The 20618-nt window shown below is 38.5% G+C and overlaps 2 protein-coding genes across 8 annotated transcripts in view; one reads left to right on the top strand and one right to left on the bottom strand.

Moving 5' to 3' along the window:
• LOC135480113 (bromodomain-containing protein 3-like) overlaps positions 1–1017 on the bottom strand; it is a 37665-nt gene extending 36648 nt beyond the window's left edge. For all 6 annotated transcript variants that reach the window (XM_064759871.1, XM_064759874.1, XM_064759872.1 and 3 more), the window contains exon 1: positions 637–1017. In XM_064759871.1, the coding sequence (XP_064615941.1) occupies positions 637–747 (111 nt within the window). In that variant the 5' untranslated portion in view covers positions 748–1017. The remainder of the gene's footprint in view (positions 1–636) is intronic.
• On the top strand, positions 126–14123 carry LOC135480114 (WD repeat-containing protein 5). Of its 2 annotated transcripts, none has more exons than XM_064759878.1 (14): positions 126–143; positions 2482–2629; positions 3986–4082; positions 4856–4929; positions 5922–6011; positions 6228–6317; positions 7349–7432; positions 7838–7893; positions 9257–9303; positions 9668–9743; positions 10315–10348; positions 10979–11053; positions 11881–11968; positions 13034–14123. In XM_064759878.1, exons 2-14 carry the CDS (start codon positions 2486–2488, stop codon positions 13132–13134), a joined length of 1056 nt encoding a protein of 351 aa, XP_064615948.1. In that variant the 5' UTR covers positions 126–143; positions 2482–2485; the 3' UTR covers positions 13135–14123. The 2 variants fall into 2 exon arrangements, with proteins under 2 accessions (XP_064615948.1, XP_064615947.1); XM_064759877.1 differs by lacking the exon at positions 126–143 and adding an exon at positions 1272–1373.
• Positions 14124–20618: the final 6495 nt, after the last annotated feature.

The raw sequence follows: 20618 nt of genomic DNA, 5'->3' as shown, positions 1-20618 counted from the left end.
AAACTAGGAAGTTACAAAGGTTGACATGCTGACATGTTAACAGTTGTTGGGCAGATCTGCCATTCCAAACAGCGTGAGTCATTGGGGACGGATACATCCGCCTATGACCTAGCCTTTCGGAATAACCCACATTAAGATTTCTGGTAATCAACTCTACAACACCACATGTATTTCACAAATAACCACATTACACAAGCTAACTTCACAATATGAAGCCTGAAAAAATGGTTATTGAGTAATAGATCTAACCACTAACTAGGGAAAAGACCATAAAGCTTCATGCAGGGGCCGGGGCCGACTGGCAAAATGAAAATAACGCTGTCAGTGTGTTGATGCAACAATAGGATTTTATTCGCACTTAGTCCAAAAGCGATACGCAGTTCGTACGCCAAACCAGGGTCAAAGATCGGGGCTTTCAATGTTTAATCCTTATGTTGGAATGCTTAGAGTTCATTTGAACAACCACTCAGTGGCGTTTTTTCTACGACACCATTTGGTATAGAAATATCGGGAGCTGATGTTCAACACGACCATGCAAAAAATGGCGGACAGCGTTATGTCGATGACCCCTACTCCAGAATGACACATATTCCATTACTTTTACGACATTAAAGAGTAAAAATCGACATGATGTACCCTGAACTGGAGGTTGGCCCATATGCTGGTATCCTTCCAGCGCCGGATGGGTCTTCGAGTCATAATATCTTCGGGATTTCTTGCCTCTTCCCCGAGGTTTGTCACCAGCATCGCAGAATACCTCTCTTGCTTTCATGGATTTATATATGCTCGTTTCAAACCCGATTAATTTGATTGGTCAACCCACATCACATGACAATTACTGAACAGAAAATCGTCTTGTTCTGCCTGAAATTCACTCCATTTGAAACACTAACCTACCTAAGACCTTCATAAAAGTCTAACAAATGTCAACATCTAAAAATAGTGAAAACATTTCCAAAAAAAAACTAGGGAAAACGATTAAGATGTGCGGGGCTAAACGCGAGCACCTTGAGCCGTTGTTCCACGACGGCCAAGGTGATTGGCATTTCGAGGTCATCTGACTTCGGAAGGGAAATCTCGTGGTCTAAATTTAAACAAAATACATTACTCCTTGCATGCAATTAATACACTGTGATCGGATATAGAGTTAGGTTCAACTCCCATATACTATGAGCTGCATTGCATCGTGAACACAGACCGAAGGGCGAAAATAAATGACTTGAAACAAGGAGGAGTGGTGAAAAGTCTCGCGATAGCGTATTTCACAAGCGTCAATTGCGCATGCGTAATATTTTGCGGGTAAATGGTGAAAACGAAAAGTTGTTTCCCTTGGTGTAAAAAATTAACCATTTGAAAGGAGTTACAGTGAAGTGGTAAGCATTCATCAGTACATTTTTGTGATTGAACAACTGACATTTAAATCAGTAAAAAACTATAAAAAAAAAAACAGGAGTGATCTCTGAGACAATATTGACCCATATTAACGCGACAACAACAACATTCATCATGTGCCAGCATCTCAATCAGGATGGGTGTCCACATGTTTTGACATACGTCTTCATTTGTGTTACCGAAAACATGGTATATTTAGATGATGGTTATCATTGCAGGTAAAAAGAATCAGGGCATTACCTTGAACTTTGGAATCCAGTAAAAATCATAATCAGAACCATTTTCTATCGTAGTTTAATTAAATTAAATTCAAACCCAACCAACATTTCAGGGGTCTCGGGAGTTCCCTCTCTCACAAACTAACAGATAAATAGAGGATCTCCAACGAATCTCCCTGTAGTATCAAATTTATTAAACGAGAGGTAAAGAATTTTGTTTGTTTCGAGCAAATGAAATTTTTGACTCGAGTTAAATAAATTTGATTCTACAGGATCATGAGTCTTGAGATTCTGTTTGTCCCATAAATGGGAAATCGAAAAAAGGGGCAAAGTTATGCCTCAGATTAGTGAGAATATGTTTTCTTCTTTCTCTGCTTACACAAGCATGTGCAGGAGTGAGGAAGAATGTAACTATGAGACGTCAGTCATTCGTGCTTGGACCAAAGCACAACATTTATACGCAGGATCAAATATACACCACACAAAAGAGTTCAACACAGAGCACCTTTACTCTCACTAGCATGGATAGGATTTCTAAATTATAATATATATATACATTAAAACACAGCAGCAAACAGTTTACTTGTGGCCCCATGTGATGCCATTGGTGTTGCTGCGGGTGGGATTTTACATAATCGGCGCCGTGAAAGTTCAGCTCTATAACCAGATGTACTCCTACTTGTACATATATTTTGTCAATTTTTAGTATATTCCCTTAGTATGTGAGGTGGGAATACTCCTCAGGATGTGCCAGATTTCTGCTGTGTCATCCACTAAACCTGATCATCCTCATATACTGTTTTTTTCTTGAGCTCAACACAAGACACATATCTAATAAATAAATTAATGTTTTGACAATGTATACTTTCAGCAAAATGTCTACAGAAGAAAGCTCTGGGACGAAGACTTCCGATGGAGGGACAGATGCGAAACCACTGTCGTCAAACACAACCACCAGCGCTCCATCATCCACAACCTTGACCTCCACACCTAGCTCTAAGACACCCTCCCAACCCTTGGTAAGGCTGACAGCCACACCTGTCATCATCGACTAAAACAAGCAGTGCTCCATTTTCCATGACCCTCACTTCCACACCCAGCTCTTAGATACCCTGTCCTCAGTAAACAACCATACCTGTCATCATGACACACAACCCCTAGTGCACCCTCACCCACAACTCTCACTTGTACTGTTAGGGATAACATGAATGGCCTGTAAAAATTGTGCCTTCTCCAAAATTTTTTACTGACCTCATGCAGAATGGGTTTTCTTTTTTTTATTCTCTTAAACAATGAGAATCTTGAAACTCCTTGACCAAGCCCAGTATTGAACCTGCATCTTGCGTGCAAGCCATATGTGCATGTATATTGTAAATTTAGTTTCTTCACAGACCACTTTGTGACAAAATGAAAGGCAAAGCAAGCCAAATAATTTGTGAGAGGATTAGTGATTCATTCTTTTCACTACCGTTATTCTTTTTCCATTGGTTATCTGGTTGAAAATCTGCTGGGGGATAATGACCCCAGCCCCTCCTTCCCTCCTTCGACTTTGGGCTTGCTGCTTAAACACACAAGTAAAAAGTGTTTGTACATATACATATAGCATCAGTAAACAGCTCTTAAGTCACTTAAGGTCTATAAATTAGTCAAATTTTTGACATATTTTTAAACATGTTCTCAGGGTCAAATATAGGAACATTTTGATACCCTTTACAGGTGCCCAAATTACAGTACACCCTGAAAAATAGCCATAATTATGAAAAATATTGCCTGAGAAAATTCCACTTAACTGTTTGAGAAAAATATCCCTATAAACATGTTCACTTACTCTGAAAAGATTTATATGCAATTTTGACAATGAAAGTTGGCGTATAAGGCATAAAGTTCAAGTTTCTTCATATCTGACCATATTTCAGCTCAAATTAGACAACTAAATGGGCATCCAAATTAAACAGCTGTATTTGGCCCAGATTCATTCACTTAACAAAGGGACTAATTGAAAGGCAATATCAACATTTTTCTGGATGTCGCAGCTATTAGAAGGTGGGGCCTCCGTGACTCAGTTGGTTATCGTGCTAGCGCAGAGTAATGACCCAGGAGTCTCTCACCAATGCGGTCGCTGTAAGTTCAAGTCCAACTCATGCTAGCTTCCTCTCCGGCTGTATGTGGGAAGGTCTGCAGCAACCTATAGATGGTCGTGGGTTTCCCCCGGGCTCTGCCCATTTTCCTCCCACCATAATGCTGGCCGCCGTCTTATAAGGGAAATATTCTTGAGTACGGCGTGAAACACCAATGAAATAAATAAAATAAATAGAACTATTAGAAGGTTGCACTCGTTTGTCACTACATTAATACAGTCTTTGCTTTCTTTACAGAAACCCAACTACACATTGAAGTTCACATTGGCAGGTCATACTAAGGCCGTGTCATCAGTGAAGTTCAGTCCTAATGGAGAGTGGCTTGCCAGTTCTTGTGAGTAGAGACAGAACCTTTCATAAAGTCAACCATATCACATGTCATGTCCATTTATCTTGCTTTAAGGAGATAGCTTTAGTCAGAAGTCAGAAGATTGTCAGTCAGTCAGAACAGTAATTATGTTTTTGGTAGGCCAGAATGGTTAACAGATTCACTCGTTATGGACATGGTACATGTACATGGCTAGACTCCGCACCAGCTCAGCTCTCTTCGACTTTGGGCTTGCTGTCTCAGTTGAGTTTACAGAGCCCACAGCCAAAGTCGAATATTATGACATCTTATTAAGAAACAAAAGCTCACTATGCAAACGCAAACCACGCCTTAACCTTAACGCCTTAATCAGTTGATGTTGATCGTACATTGTGATCGTCATGTTGTTCCCCACAATCACCGTTTGCTTCTGTATGTGCATTTTTAGAGGCCAAACTTCAGTTGAAATACGGTACTCTTCTAAGATTAGTCTCCCAGAATAAGGCAAAATGAGCAATTTAGCCATTGATGAAATGTTGAGGCAATTAACCTCCTAGCCACTGGTGACTGACAAAGTGTTTAGCACTAATCAGTCAGTCTTTAGTGATCATTTCCCTTAAATTATCAAGTATCAAGCAACCTGCGAATGGTCTTGGGTTTCCCTCAGGCTCTGCCCGGTTTCGTCCCACTATAATGCTGGCCGCCGTCGTATAGGTGAAATATTCTTGAGTACAGCGTAAGACCCTAATCAGATAAATGAATAAATTAAGTATCAAAGTTATTCTTTCCTTCTGTTGCAGCTGCTGACAAAGTTGTGAAAATTTGGGGTGCTTATGATGGGAAGTTTGAAAAGACAATCAGTGGGCATAAACTGGTAAGTAAAGTACTTTGTGACAGAAAGAGATAGTGGCTGTCGCGAATTGATCAATAGTTTCAAGTCGATAAGTTTGTCTGATGTGAGGCAGTGGTGTTCTCCAGCCAATGATCCCGTTTCCTGCATCTACAAACCTGGTGGTCATCATAGGTTAAATATTGCTGAGTAAAGTGTTAAATGCAAATCAAACCAAAAAAAAAAATAAATGAAACAAATACTGTAAATGCCCTAAAATTTGGCTACCTTGATCCATGTGACATACGATAAATGTCCTAGATTTTCACCTAAAAAAGTGCATGCTAACAGATAAATGAAATTAATAAATTATTAGTTTTGGTGCTAAAACTTATGTTTTTACAGCAGAATACCCTTCTACAGCACTTTGCAAACAAACCCCAAAACCTTTCAGTGGTGTAACTTAATTTGTGTGCCAAGCTGAAAGATCTGCACTCCTATGATAATATTTGAGTGGACTACAGTGTATGGTTTATAATTGAACACAGAAAAAAGTTACATGAATGAATAGCACATCACAAATCTGAAGTCTCTATTTTTTTTCCTTAATCACTTCACTGCAGTATCATGTAAGATAAAAATGCACAAATGTTGATTGAAACAGGTGTCGTTTTTAATTCAGTACAATTTTAATATTAATGTTTGTCATTAATGGGCTAGCAGTTTTCATTGTCAGCTTGCCCTGAGAGAAAGCACTACAAAAAGTTAAGTTACACCACTGACCTTTACAAGATCAATCTGACTCAAAAACTTGGAAAAATGAGCATCTCAGCCATGGACGAAATTTTAAATCGTTTACAGTAAATGAAGATTAATAACAAGTTCATTAAGATATCAACCTTAGTTGTTTCTTATATATTCCCCAATCATGGGTGAAAACTTGTCTAGCTTACCAGCCTTTGTAAAGTAGGCTGTAGCTTTTGCACCCATTAATATTGCTTTAGGCTTTGGGTAACTGTTGTTGTTCTCCTCCACAGGGTATTTCAGATGTGGCCTGGTCCACAGACAGCAGGTTACTTGTTTCTGCCTCAGACGACAAAACGCTCAAAATATGGGACCTCGCCACAGTAAGTTTACAGTGAATTCCCGCAGAAACTTGAAAGTGCTGACAGAGATTGGCAAGTTGTTGTTTGTATATGTAATTCAATTCAAGATAAAGAATCATGGTAAATTCGTTCTTCTTTTGCTGTTTAAATGATTCTTTTAACAACATGTTTGCAAGATACATGTAGATCTTTTAATTTGCGAATCAAGCCGGAAATGTTCTTTCTGTTTTTTTACAGGGAAAATGTTTGAAAACCTTAAAAGGACATAGCAACTACGTGTTTTGCTGCAACTTTAACCCTCAGTCAAATCTCATTGTCTCTGGATCGGTAAGTTTGCAAACACAAGGTATATGTAAAGGTCATCTGCGTACAAAAATGTCTGATTTTCAATTTAAATAAACATTTGGGAAGTTCCATGTTAAGGACAGTGAATATGCAATCCTTAACATTGTTATTAGGATAATGTTAAAGATTTAGATTTTCTTCAATTATTTTGAGTAAGTTCTGTTAAATCTAAAAAGTAAATAAGTGACCATCATACACCTGTTTCATTGTGGGTAGATACATATTAAAACATCTTGAGGTTGAATGGCTATAGTTACGTCATTATACAGAAATATTAGCCAGGAGACGATGTGCATGAGCTTTTACTCAAAAGTAGACATTACTCATTTTGATCAACAGTTTGGAAGGTGTTTCGTCGGTTAGTGGGCTAGCGCAGCGTAATGACCCAGGAGTCTCTCACCAATGCGGCCGCTGTGAGTTCAAGTCCAGCTCATGCTGGCTTCCTCTCCGGCCGTACGTGTTAAGGTCTGCAGCAACCTGCGGATGGTCTTGGGTTTTCCCCCATGCTCTGGCCCGGTTTCCACCCACCATAATGCTGGCCGCTGTCGTATAAGTGAAATATTCTTGAGTACGGCGTAAAACACCAATCAAATAAATAAATAAATAAATAAATAGAAGGTGCTTGTAATAATGTATGTGGCAGCCCTCCATCTATTCAGGTGTTCAGTGTGAAAGTAGATACACTAGGTGGTACTAGGTTGCACCCAAAAACAACCCTCATATTTTGCTTTTCTTTGGGTTTGTGGGTCGTATTTGATTATAGTTTTATCGTAGATTTGCTGTCTTGTGTAAACATTCTTTTGGGTTTTTTGGGTTCTTTTTGTGATTAAAAAAAAAAATGCCTTTCATCCCACTGGAGTTTGTGCTAACGTAATACTAGAATCAAACTATGTTCAGTGCGGTGACTTTGTCTGCTTTCTCCAGCCAGAAAACTGACTGTCATCTCATTGAAATTCTTGAGTGCATACTCAGCAAATGAGTATACATATGTCTTCTTTTGTATTTTATTACAGTTTGATGAGAGTGTGAGAATCTGGGATGTTAAGACCGGAAAATGTTTGAAGACATTACCTGCTCACTCCGATCCAGTCACAGCTGTAAGTTCATAAAGTAATATAAGTAATAAAGCAATTTTAACATGAAATTGATAAAATGTAAACATTTTTAAAATTTCAAACTCGGGCAAGCATTAAAGGTATGAAAAATGACATGCATGTGACTCTGAGGTGTATAGGGTAAGGTGCAGTCATTTTCTTCATGCCTTGTCTGGTTTCCTTTGCTCCTAGTCCTGACCACTGTTGTATAAGCAAAATATTCTTAAGTATGGTGTAAAACGTCAAACAAAATCCATAAACAAACAAAAAAACATATAAGCTACATCCTATACATGTGGTAAAGAAACAGATGAGTTCATTCTCATACAAAGTTTGTAATCTGAAGTATTTTGTGCTTGTCAGAAATGTATATGGTTATCACAGTTCATCATCTTCTTGATTTTCTAGGTTCATTTCAACAGAGATGGTTCACTGATAGTCTCCAGCAGTTATGATGGCTTATGGTAATGCATTGCCTTAATTCCTCAAGCTTTTCGCATATGAAAGAGCAAACGTTCTGAGCATTTTATGCACATTTTTAATTTTATGGAGACAAATCTACATTGGTGGAATTGGCCAATTTCAGAGCTTCACAAAAAGTGTAATTTTATCAGTCTACACAGAATAATGCCCTCAGAATATGCTGGAGTAGACACGTTGCAAACATGCGAAAATGTTTGATTACAGTACATCCTGAAGGTACACTTTGTTTAAATGCATTGGGTTGAGGCCAAGTGATTAATAATGGCAAAGAAAGTACTAACAGTTGAAAGTATATATATATATACTTATGTATATATATGCCAGTTAAAAGACCATTTAGCCCTTTCTGGGAAAATTTCAAGGATACCCACTGACTGACAACATATAACGGAGAAATCTGAAGTTTTGAAAGCATTTACTGGGTTGGAAAAATTCTTAAGAAATAATTTGAACTATTGTCGTGGGCAGTGGTCTTTGAACCTGACATACACTTTATTTTAATGACTTTTGGTCTGTGGCCCTAAAGATGTTTGCCTATAAATCGCTAGAAAACAAGTTTGTTCATCCTCAATCGTATTAAAATAATTCTTCAAATTGATTCTCTTGGTCGTGGTGGTGTATGTGTGGCTGACAGTGCTGGTGAGGATTATACGAAGTTAACTGGAGACAAGTTGCCTCCCACCAGTATAACATACAGACTAAGCGCTCTTTGCAACTGAATATCTGTGTCATGTGTGAAAAAGTGTGTCAGTTATTTACTGAGGAACAGTGGTTTTCTCCCATCATTTTTTGCTGAATGCACCAGATCTTGACTGGTATTGAAGCTAAGATCTACGCTGTTAACTACAACATAGCTTTGTTGCGATTGTTCATTGAGAGCTTGGCTTAGGTGATTGAAAACATTTTATGAAACACAGATCTTGTATGACTCTCTATGGCTCATTTGTTTAAGACTCACTACAGATGAATGCCTTTTGACCCTATGTTTTCCAATCTAGATAAGCAAATTTGTCATGACAAAGTGGTTGACAAGGCCACTATGACACTGTCACACAATACATGGGTTCAATACAGTGAATTTTTGGATTCTGTGATTCCATTGTTCTTGAGCATAGGTCAGGGGTGATCTCATGTTGTCTTACATGAAGTACAACACTTGCCTTCAAACAGTATTTTCCCTGTGGCTGTAAGTGGTAAAGTCTTCCAGCAACCTGCAGATGGTCCTGGGTTTCCTGCCACCATAAGGCTGGCTGCCGGCATATAAGTGAAATATTCTTGACTATGCTGTAAAAGTATGGTTTAATAATCTTCAGTGATAACAGATGTTTTGTATTTTATTTTCAGTCGGATATGGGACACAGCATCGGGTCAGTGCTTAAAAACACTTATAGGTAAGGAATGATTTTTCTTGTGTTTTTTTTTTTCTCAAGGGAATTTTTGCCAAAGCTCATATTTCACTGTTTAATTCTTAGCCAATATTTATTGAAGTAATTGTTGTGATCACATGCATCCATCCATCTGTCGATAACCAAGAAATCGTCTTTAAAACTCTTCTACCTGGGCTTGAGTAGTAAGCATGATATTTTTTATTTTATTTTTTTATTTTACTGAGCTGTGTCCCCTTATTAGAGTATTACTGTTTATTTTTGCCCAAAACTACTATGCCAAATTCTGTGAATAGACATAGATGGACTGCAAAATTACAAACATTTTTGATGGCTGTTCTGTTGAGTACAATGGGTCTTTTTTCTTCAGATGATGACAACCCTCCGGTTTCTTTTGTCAAATTTTCACCAAATGGAAAATACATCTTAGCAGCTACATTGGACAAGTAAGTGATGTAAATTCTTTATGATAAAATATAATACTGATATACCCAACCAAAGAATTTATTTCTAGATTTTATGAAAAATAATGAGAAAAACAACTTACTGCTGATCTCAAAACAAAAGCAGAAAAAATAAATCATTATATATATTAGATTGAAATCAGTGTCCAGGTCTGGCTTGATATATAGTTGTAAACTTGCCAGACAGGGCAAAAAGTGCCAAAACTACATTCACTCCGTGCCTTTTTGAAATTTAACTTTAGTACCGCCCATGGCCAACAGCAAATCGGGTATGCTATTTCACACGGTCTAGTCACCCTTTGTCAGCATGCTTTTTAAGGAAACTCCAGAAAGTGGTTAGAAGATTAATTTTAATTCATTCCATGCCTTTTGAAATTTAATATTTCAAGGAAACTCCACAAACTTTTTTCAAGATTAATTTTTATGACAGCTGTCTAGTTTATGGTTGGAGGAAATGTTTTCCTTAAATTTTGAGCATATTACAGTTTTGACCTTGTTTTAAAGTGGCAGTTCACAGACAATAAATGTAACCAAGTTCTGCTCTCCTTTTTAGCACACTGAAATTATGGGACTACAGTAAGGGAAAGGTAAGCTTTCAGGGTCATAGATCATGATGGGAGAGTTACTAGGTATTTGATCACATCTTTGTAATCAATTGGCATTCCTGTGTGACAGCATTGCATGTGTAAATGTCAGCTTTCAAACTATCCTGCTACATGGAGACCTTGTGTCTCACTTGTGTGAAAGAATGGCAGAAGTAATTTTTAAAAAATCTCAAACAGAAATCGCCCTCTAGATTTCATGATGTTATAATCAAGAATCAGTAGGACTCTGTCAGTGGCAATGTTATGTCCAGCTGTCTTCAGAAATCTTACCAGTGAGAATTTCTTCTTTTCACATTGACGAGGATGTATGTAAAGGTTTGATAATGGCACATGTAGTATGTAAGAAAACACAGCAATATTTATTTTTTGCCGACTAAAACAAGTTGTTAGTTCGTTGAGGAAAATATTTATTTGTTTCACCAAAGTAATTTTCATTGGAAAAGGTTTTCGGAAAAGTCTGTTAACAAAGTCAGATTAGAGGAATAAGGGTAATTGTTTCAACTTTTAAACTCGGTTTTACAACAGCTGGCTTTTTTCTGAATTAATATAAATGCTAACAAATTTATAACATTTGTATGTCTGTTTATTTTTTTCTCTTTCTTTCTTCTGCAGTGCTTGAAGACGTACACAGGACATAAAAATGAAAAGTATTGTATCTTTGCAAATTTCTCAGTGACAGGAGGAAAGGTAAGTTTACAGTAAAGTTATGGGCACCCCAGTAAACTTATGGGCAGACCAGTACACTTTTGGGCAGACCAGTAAACTTATGGGCAGACCAGTAAGCTTATGGGCAGACCAGTAAACTTATGGGCAGACCAGTAAGCTTATGGGCAGACCAGTAAGCTTATGGGCAGACCAGTAAGCTTATGGGCAGACCAGTAAACTTATGGGCAGACCAGTAAACTTTTTGGCGGACCAGTAGATGTATGGATGGGCCAGTAAACTTGTGGGCGGATTTGTAGGTGCTGTTTCTTTCACCTGCTTTCACCATCGCAAAACAAAACAAAAAAAACAAATTACAAGTCATCTTAATTATTTAGAGTTAGAGTTATAATTTAGAGTTTGTAAATTTTAGTATGTGTTTCATGTATCCTTTAGCAAAATTTCAGTTGAATATGTCTTTATTTTAGACCTGACCTAATGTAGGAATTAAAGTGAGGTAGTCGGATCTAGGTTTGAATATTGAAACACCCACAATATGACAGAGTTCGTGGAATACAGCTTATGTGCAAAATTACAGCTTTCAGCTGTGTCCCTTATTCGTGTAGTAAACTTTCAACTTTCGAGCAGAATTTTCCAAGCCACAGCGTGTTTGTTTACAAACAATCAGTCCCCAACCGCTACCTATGATAGATTCAGGTCCATTCATAAGTGTAGTCTTGTGGTCATATGACACAATAGCTGTCAATCTAAGTGCTGGTAGTCGAGAAAAGAGCTAGTAATAAGCTAGTAAAGTAATTTTCATGAGTCTGAGATGAAAATATAAACGTGTTTGTTTTTTTTTACCTGAACAGTGGATCGTTTCTGGATCAGAAGACAACATGGTGTACATCTGGAATTTACAAACAAAAGAAATTGTGCAAAAGTTGCAAGGTCATACAGGTAAGAATGGATATAAATTTGTAAAGGTGCTTGTACACAAGCGAGTTTTTACACATCAAATAAAGGTTGTTTATAGTCTATACTCCAATAAATATTTTCCACACTACCTGACTCTATATCTGAAGTAGTATCTGAGCCTTACTCTGGTATCAAGTCTAAGAATCTTTTTCTGATCGATTTTCACACTTTTCTGGGTTTTGTCTGAACCTCGTACTGTTTCACCTCCCAGGCACTTTTTTGGACTATTTCAACACTTTTCTGGGTTTTGTCAGAACCTCGTACTGTTTCACCTCCCAGGCACTTTTTTGGACTATTTCAACACTTTTCTGGGTTTTGTCTGAACCTCGTACTGTTTCACCTCCCAGGCACTTTTTTGGACTATTTCAACACCTTTCTGGGCTTTATCTGAACCTCATACTGTTGCACTTCCCGGGCACTTTTCTGAACTACTTTGACACTTTTTTGTGCTATATGTAAAGTCTTGTTGTGGACAGTATTGTCTGCATCAGTGGGCATGTGCAGAACATGCTTTATGGGAAGGCAAACATGAAGACATCACTTCATGCCTCTTCATGCCTAAGCTATAAAGTCACCGCCTTTGGCAACAGCCCAAGATTCAGCTCAGTTCTAGGTATTTTGTTTTTAGATGTATTTTTCTCTGTGTAAGTTTATGACCTGAAACTATGCCGAAGTCCACGTAAAGTTTCAGGCTGCACAAAGATTGAGAATTAATACACAGAAATTTGCTGATTTGCGTGAATGATGAGGGCTACAATCTTTTGGCATAGATGCTGTGTCATACACATGATGTGGTTTATCTACACTAAGATCCAGATGTGTTGTCTGCACTCAAAACTGTTATCTGGCTCATTTCAGGGGTCTGTGGGTGTTCACTGCCTTAAGTGCGTTGTCTAGATCATCAACACCTCAATATGCCATGAATACGAGTTAAAACAATACATTAAATAGTATCTTCAAAAAATCTTTAAAAGTGAAGAATTTTTTTTTTCTTTAATTCGTTTTTTTTTTTTTTTCATGTGATTAGATTTTGCTTTCTTCTTTCAGATGTTGTGCTTTGTTGTGCCTGCCATCCCACAGAAAATATCATTGCATCAGCAGCTCTTGAAAATGACAAGACAATCAAACTGTGGAGAAGTGACGTGTAGAAATATGTCTTTCATCATTTGGCACAGACTTTTGTGTGGTGTTCACAGAAACCCTTCACTTACCCAAAATGCACAAAACCTTGTGTGTTGACAGGCAAGCTTGCAAATTCTGTGTTGACCTGTTCAGGTAAAAAGACAGAAATGCCATAAAACAAAAGTTTATGGACAGCCTAACAACAACAACAACAACATTGCAGCATCTGTGTAAAATATCTGCCATGGCTTGGGACAGTCCCTGTTCTTTTCCGGGAAATACAAGAGCTCGGGAGAGTGCTGGTGACTTTGTAGGGTTGCTACAACAGGGTTGTATGCTTAATGCAGAAACGTTATATCTTCAGGTCAAATCTGGGCTCTTGACATTTTAAGATGATTTCATTCATCCATTTCAAACTTACTGTCCAAGAGATGCAGCGATTTACCAGATTATTTTCTGACTGAATGGTAGCAGTATGCGCTATTATCATCACTGAAGGGACCTTATGGTGTGGTAATAGAATCTGTTGAAATTTTCCATTCATTATTATCAACAGTGTTCATCAGTAACGTCAGGTGTGTGATACTATGCCAGCTTTATCCCAATGAAAAAGTTGATAAAATGAATTTTGCATGTGTCATCACTGCCTAGCTTGAAAGACATGATGGGTACCAGAAAATTTCTATTTCATGGCTTTAATATATAGTGTATTAATAAAACAGTTTTGCATGCTATAAGCTTAAGCGTTTAAACACAAATTAGGTTAGAAAACTGCATACATTTTTTGCGATATATATGGAGATAATACGATGCCATCAAAACTTAAATAAGTATCCGACCTTAGGGCTGACCATTTTACGATCTGTCACTTAAGACCACTCGTACTCAATGTTATTGCCAACAGATCAACCACACGGTTGTATGTGTTCAACATCACAATCGTTTTTGGAGAGAATGAATCAAAATAAAATGGCTCTGACCTTCCAAGCAGCCTTCTAGGTATATGACTGTTCATGCACACATTAACTTTCACGCTATGGGTTCAAGCCCAGCTCGTGCTGGCTTCCTCTCTGGCTGTACGTGGGATGGTCTGTCAGCAACCTGTGGATGGTTGTAGATTTCCTTCGTGCCCTGCCAGGTTTCCTCCCACCATAATGCTGGCTGCCCTGGTATAAGTGAAATATCCTTGAGTTCAGCGTAAACATCAATCAAATAAATAGATAAACACATTAACTTTCATAATTCGGGTCAGATGGGAACTACCAAAAAACCCAATTATTGAAGAAAATCGTGATGTTGAGGGTGTCATTTTCTGAAAGTGCATGAAATCGGCTATTATAGGAAAATGCAGAAAATTTATTTTGAATTGCACGAAACAAAAATTTATGATTAATCCTCAGTATACTCTAAGTACCTGTAGATTGTATATCAGCATAGATCAGAAGTGCAGACCTAATCCCATGAAATGCGTTCAAATGAAGGTGATCACTGAATATATGTAGTCAGAAATAACATTCTTCATTATTTTCTCTATGGTCTTTGACTATCAGAGAGTTGTAGCAGATAGCACCGTGAGTCTTAAACAACCTTGTCAAGAATTATTCCTGCACACATACATCATTCCTTTGTTTGTCATTTGCTCTTTCGCAAGACATTCATTGATTGGTATCAGATTTTTGATGGCATCTGTTTTTCTGTGCTTGATTTCCCATTGAATAGCATTATGCAAGAGATCAGGTAAATTATTAAAAAGAAAACGTTCATCTCTTAGAAAAAATGTTGTTGTCGTCGTCGTCATGGTTATCTGCATATGGTTTATCATCCTTCAGTTGGAACACCCAGTCAAGTGGTGATAACATTATGTATAATTTTGGTCCATTATTGTAAATTTTGTCAAGTAAGAGCCGTCACCCAGGAAATCAAATTAACCTTTTTTGGGGATGTGTCATAGCTCACATTTCTTGTTAAGTTATATTCACCGAGTCGTAAAACTTCTTTTTATTTTATCAGTTGATGGAGACGGATATTGTTCTCTTTGTCTGAGCCTCTGACTTCCGCTTTATTCTTTTATTCATTTTTTAATAAGAAACATCAGACTTATTATCGTAATCTAAATTTAAAGCTGTGAAGACATTTGCCACATGCTAAGCAAGCACAAGTGTATTGTATCTTCATTTTTTTTTCTTTACCCTTTAAGTTTGTTTGATATGTTAAAGAAGTTTCATTCATCATGTGAAATTAAATCATTTTGCCATACCATCCTAATTCATGACTGAACTTGGCTTCCTAATGCTCATTTTCTCTTTAAACTGTCTATGGCTGTAATTTGGGAGGGCATTTTGGGAACGAGTACCTGGCATTGTGCGGTGAATTTCTTCCGGGCATTGACCAGTTTCCTTTGAAACTGTATCCGATTTCCCTCAGAACCCTGTCCGGTTTCCTTCATAACTTCGGTTTCCTTCATTGTTGTTGGATTTCTTTTACCCATAAACTTGGCCTCAGTCATATAGTGAAATATTGGCTGAAAACGGCATAAAACGAGACAAAATGTCCTCTTCCGTAAAATACGTTTGTGCGTTTCTTTAAATAGTATTATAGGCTGAATGATTTCATGTTTGTTGGGTACCTGTACTACACGTGTAAAAAGCGGAAACATAGGTTCACCCGCTGGTCTCTTAGCATCACCGTAATAAAAAGGAACAAAATCATCCTATCAGAATGTAAACCCGCTTGTCTCCTTGGGCATAACCGTAATAAAACGGGACAAAATGATCTCATCAGAAGGTACACCCGCTGGTCTCCTAGGGCATAAACATAATAAAACGGGACAAAGTGATCCCATCAGAAAGTGCAGCTCCTGGTCTCATTGGGTGTAAGGCTAATAAAATTGGACAAAATGATCACGTCAGAAAGTACGCCCGCTGGTGTCATTGAGCATAGCTATAATTAAACAGGACAAAATGACCCCGTCGGAAAGTACACCTTCTAGAAAGGTTAAAATAAACGAAACATGCACGCTAATCCTCTGTCTGTTTTCACTGGGGTAATACAGGACAAAAGGATCCCGTAAGAAGGTACACCCACTGGTTTTATTTGGCATAACCATAACAAAATGATTACCTCAGAAAGTACACTCGCTGGTCTCACTTGACATAACCGTGGTGAAACGGGACAAAAGGATCCCGTCAGAATGTACATCCGCTGGTCTCATTTGGCATAACTGGTGAAACGGGACAAAAGAATCCCGTCAGAAGGTACACCCGCTGGTTTTACTGGGCATAACCGTAATAAAATGTGACAAAATGATTCTATCAGAACGAACACTCGGTGGTCTCCTGTGACATAACCGAGGTGAAACTGGACAAAAGGATCCTGTCAGAAGGTACACCCGCTCGTCTCATTGGAAATAAGCGTAATAAAACCGGACAAAATGATTCCATCATAAGGTACACGCCCTGGTCTCCTTGGACATAACTGTGGCGAAACGGAACAAAACGATCCCGTCAGAAGGTACACCCGCTCGTCTCATTGGAGATACGCATAATAAAACCGGACAAAATGATTCCATCATAAGGTACACGCCCTGGTCTCCTTGGACATGACTGTGGTGAAACGGGACAAAAGGATCCCGTCAGAAGGTACAACCGCTGGTCTTATTGAGCATAACGTTGATAAAATGGGACAAAATGATTCCATCAGAAGGTACACTCCTTGGTCTCCTTGGACATAACTGTGGTGAATCGGTACAAAAGGATCCCGTCAGAAGGCACACCTGCTGGTCTCGCGCATAACATAACAGAATTAGACAAAATGATTCCGTCAAAATTATTGAGTTTGGGTTGGAAGGTACATCTACTGTTCTCGAAAACGAAACGAAAATAAAATGCTCCTTCGGAAGATGCACCGACTGCTCAGAATGGGTAATGAACAAAACACAGTAAATCTTCTGTCGGTATACGCGCCAAAAAATAGTCTGTTAATTTTAAGAGAAAGTCTTGTCTAGGTGATGCTAGAATGTATTCTGTTATTGCAGCGGATAGTTCTGTTAAATATCAGACATGTATTCTATTAATTCAACATAAAGATCCTGATGTGTTAAAGGAGTTTCATTCATCATGTGAAATTAAATCCATTTAATAAGAATTTAATTGATTCTATTAGACTAACAGGATATTACGCTGAATATGACAGAATATTATGTTGTTATATCACAATACATTCTAGCATCGATCAGATAACAGACATTCTGTTAAAATGGACATATTATTTAGCCATAGACAGCTTCAAGATAAAATGAGCAATACGAAGACCAGCTTCTGTCATAAATTAAGATGGTATGGCGAAATGATTTAATTTCACATGATGAATGAAACTTCTTTAACATATCAAACAAACTTAAAGGGTAAAGAAAAATGAAGGTACAGAATACTTTCTGTTAAAATTAACAGATTAATATTTTCAGTGTAGGAACACCTGCTTTAACTGGGTAATGCGACGACATGACCTGTCGGAATCAGACCACTGGGAAACAAAACTGGAATTTATCCACTATCAGAAGGCTTAGTCTTGCATACGCTGCTGTTGGTGGGTAATAAAACCAGACAAAATGGTCCTCGTTAGGAGGTACATCTGCTGTTTTCACCAGGTAGTGAAATTAAACATTTTCTCAGGTGTGCTTAGTTTTCCCTTCGTAAAGAAAACACGCTAATTTTCTGTCAGCAGATACTCTTGTTTTCGCTGGGCAATATACGGGACAAAATGATTCCGTCAGAAGGTACACCAGTTGACCCCCCTGAGCATCACCGTTATAAAACGGGGAAATAATAATCCCATCCTAAGGTATTGTACGCCTGCTGGTATCAGTGGGTACAACTATAATAATCAGTACGGGGCAAAACGATCTCGTCAGAGGTTACACCCGATGGTCTCACTGGAATTAACGATAATTAAACGAGAGAAAATGATGCCGTCAGAATCTGCTTCCGCCGCATGGTCTCGGTATATATTCGGTATAACCATAATGAAACGGGAAAAAATAAACCCGCGAGACAGCCACACCACAAAACATGCACGCTAATCTTCTGTCAGGATGTACGCCTGTTTTCACTGGACAATAAATAGAACAAAATGATCCCGTTAGACGGTTCACCCGCTGGTCTCCATTGGTAGAGCGTCCGTGTCGGCAACGGTCGATCCTGGGTCGAGTGACACTTAAGACTTAAAAGAGGTAGTCGTAACTCCCTCATTTGGTGTTCAACATTAAGGGGATAGAGCAACGATGGGTTGACCCGTATCATTGTAATGACTCGGGCGAGGCAGCTTACTTGCCTTCGGTAAGTCGTCTCAGTGAAGTAGCACTAGATAACAAGGAGGCGCATTACAACTCTAAGGACTCTTTCAACATCGTATGATTAAAAAATTGTCAAGTACGACGTTCAACCTCAAACACACTCTCATAAGCATAATAAAACGGGACAAAGTGATCCCACCAGAAGGTAAACTCGCTGGTTTCCTTGAGCACAGCTGAGGTAAAACTCAACAAAATGATCTTGTCAGAATCGAGAGATTACCGAGATTAACATAATCTAGCTACCTCACTACCTTGCATCGCTATCTCGCTACCTCACTAGCTCGCTGCTTAGTTACCTCGCCCTTTGCAAAGGTCGACACAGATTATGTTTTTCTCGCTACCTTGCTACTTCGCTTGGCGACCTCGTTACCGCGCTTCGCTCCCTGGTACCCTCGCTGCTTCGCTCTGTGTTAGAAAGGTCGAGATAGCGAGAGGTCCGCTGTCGCCTTCCACACATAAAGGTTGTAAAACGGGACATTACGATTGGTCAGAGGCAAAAAGATTACATGTACACCAAGATTCTAACTTCGTGTGTCAAGATGTCCGATGCTTACTTGACAAATCATCGAATTACACGTGCCAAAAATGTCCATTTCCAAAAGTTACAAATTCTCGAATTAATAGCACCACGCACTGGGTTTGACGTATCGGATATTACCCACGCAGGCCTTTGTCTTTACGACGTCATTGCAAACTCGTGACCATCACTTCCACTTCCAGTTTACAATCTTACTGAATACCAACATTTTCCGTCCTCGAATTACATGTGCCAAGGTTTCCAATTCAGAAGTGACAAGTCATAGAACTACACGTACCACTATTTCCAATTTCCAAGTGACAAGTCATAGAATTACACACATCACTATTTCCAATTCCCAAGTGACAAGTCATAGAATTACACGCAACGCTGTTTCCAATTCCGAAGTGACCAGTCATAGAATTACACGCACCACTATTTCCAATTCCCAATTGACAAGTCATAGAATTACACGTACCACTATTTCCAATTCCCAAGTGACAAGTCACAGAATTACACGCAACACTGTTTCCAATTCCCAAGTGACAAGTCATAGAATTACACACACCACTATTTCCATTTCCCAAGTGACAAGTCATAGAATTACACGCACCACTGTTTCCAATTCCGAAGTGACAAGTCATAGAATTACACGCACCACTATTTCCAATTCCCAAGTGAAAAGTCATAGAATTACACGTACCACTATTTCCAATTCCCAAGTGACAAATCATAGAATTGCACGCACCACTGTTTCCAATTCCCAAGTGACATGTCATAGAATTACACGCACCACTATTTCCAATTCCCAAAGTCATAGAATTACACGCACCACTATTTCCAATTCCCAAGTGACAAGTCATAGAATTACACGCACCACTATTTCCAATTCCCAAGTGAAAAGTCATAGAATTACACGTACCACTATTTCCAATTCCCAAGTGACAAGTCACAGAATTGCACGCACCACTGTTTCCAATTCCCAAGTGACATGTCATAGAATTACACGCACCACTATTTCCAATTCCCAAAGTCATAGAATTACACGCACCACTATTTCCAATTCCCAAGTGACAAGTCATAGAATTACACGCACCACTATTTCCAATTCCCAAGTGACAAGTCATAGAATTACACGTACCACTATTTCAAATTCTCAATTGACAAGTCATAGAATTACACGTACCTCTATTTCCAATTCTGAAGTGACAATTCATAGAATTACATGCGCGAAGATTTCCAATTCAGAAGTGACAAATCATAGAATTACACGTACCACTATTTCCACTTCAGAAGTGACAAGTCATAGAACTACATGTACCACTATTTCCAATTCCGAATTACATGTGCTCAGATTTCCAATTCCATACTTGTGTCACATTTACATTTCAGTGAATTGAAACCATGGCAGAAAATATGAATAAACCCATATCATATGTGTAAGTTATGGATATTCGTGCATTCGTGTCGGGGCTATCGTGCATTCGTGTCGGGGCTATCGTGCATTCGTGTCTGGGCTATATCTGCTTTTCATGTGCAGTTTTAATTTTTGGTGGATACATAGATACACAGATGACGATGTGTCGCAACTCAAATGTGTCCATTTCCGCGGTTGTCATGGTAACCAGATCAACATTTTCCCT

This window comes from Liolophura sinensis, chromosome 13 (assembly GCF_032854445.1).
Source record: "Liolophura sinensis isolate JHLJ2023 chromosome 13, CUHK_Ljap_v2, whole genome shotgun sequence".
Taxonomy (NCBI): Eukaryota; Metazoa; Mollusca; class Polyplacophora; order Chitonida; family Chitonidae; genus Liolophura; species Liolophura sinensis.
Note: the sequence above shows the minus strand (reverse complement) of the source record. Positions and strands in the feature narration are given on the sequence as shown.

What these genes read in the sequence shown, in the direction of transcription:
- LOC135480114 (XM_064759878.1), top strand. Translation starts at nt 2,486, where the DNA reads ATGTCTACAGAAGAAAGCTCTGGGACGAAGACTTCCGATGGAGGGACA. An exon ending in AGCAGTTATGATGGCTTATG is followed by an intron (nt 7,894 to 9,256) that starts GTAATGCATTGC and finishes TTTTATTTTCAG; the next exon opens with TCGGATATGGGACACAGCAT. An exon ending in TTAGCAGCTACATTGGACAA is followed by an intron (nt 9,744 to 10,314) that starts GTAAGTGATGTA and finishes TCTCCTTTTTAG; the next exon opens with CACACTGAAATTATGGGACT.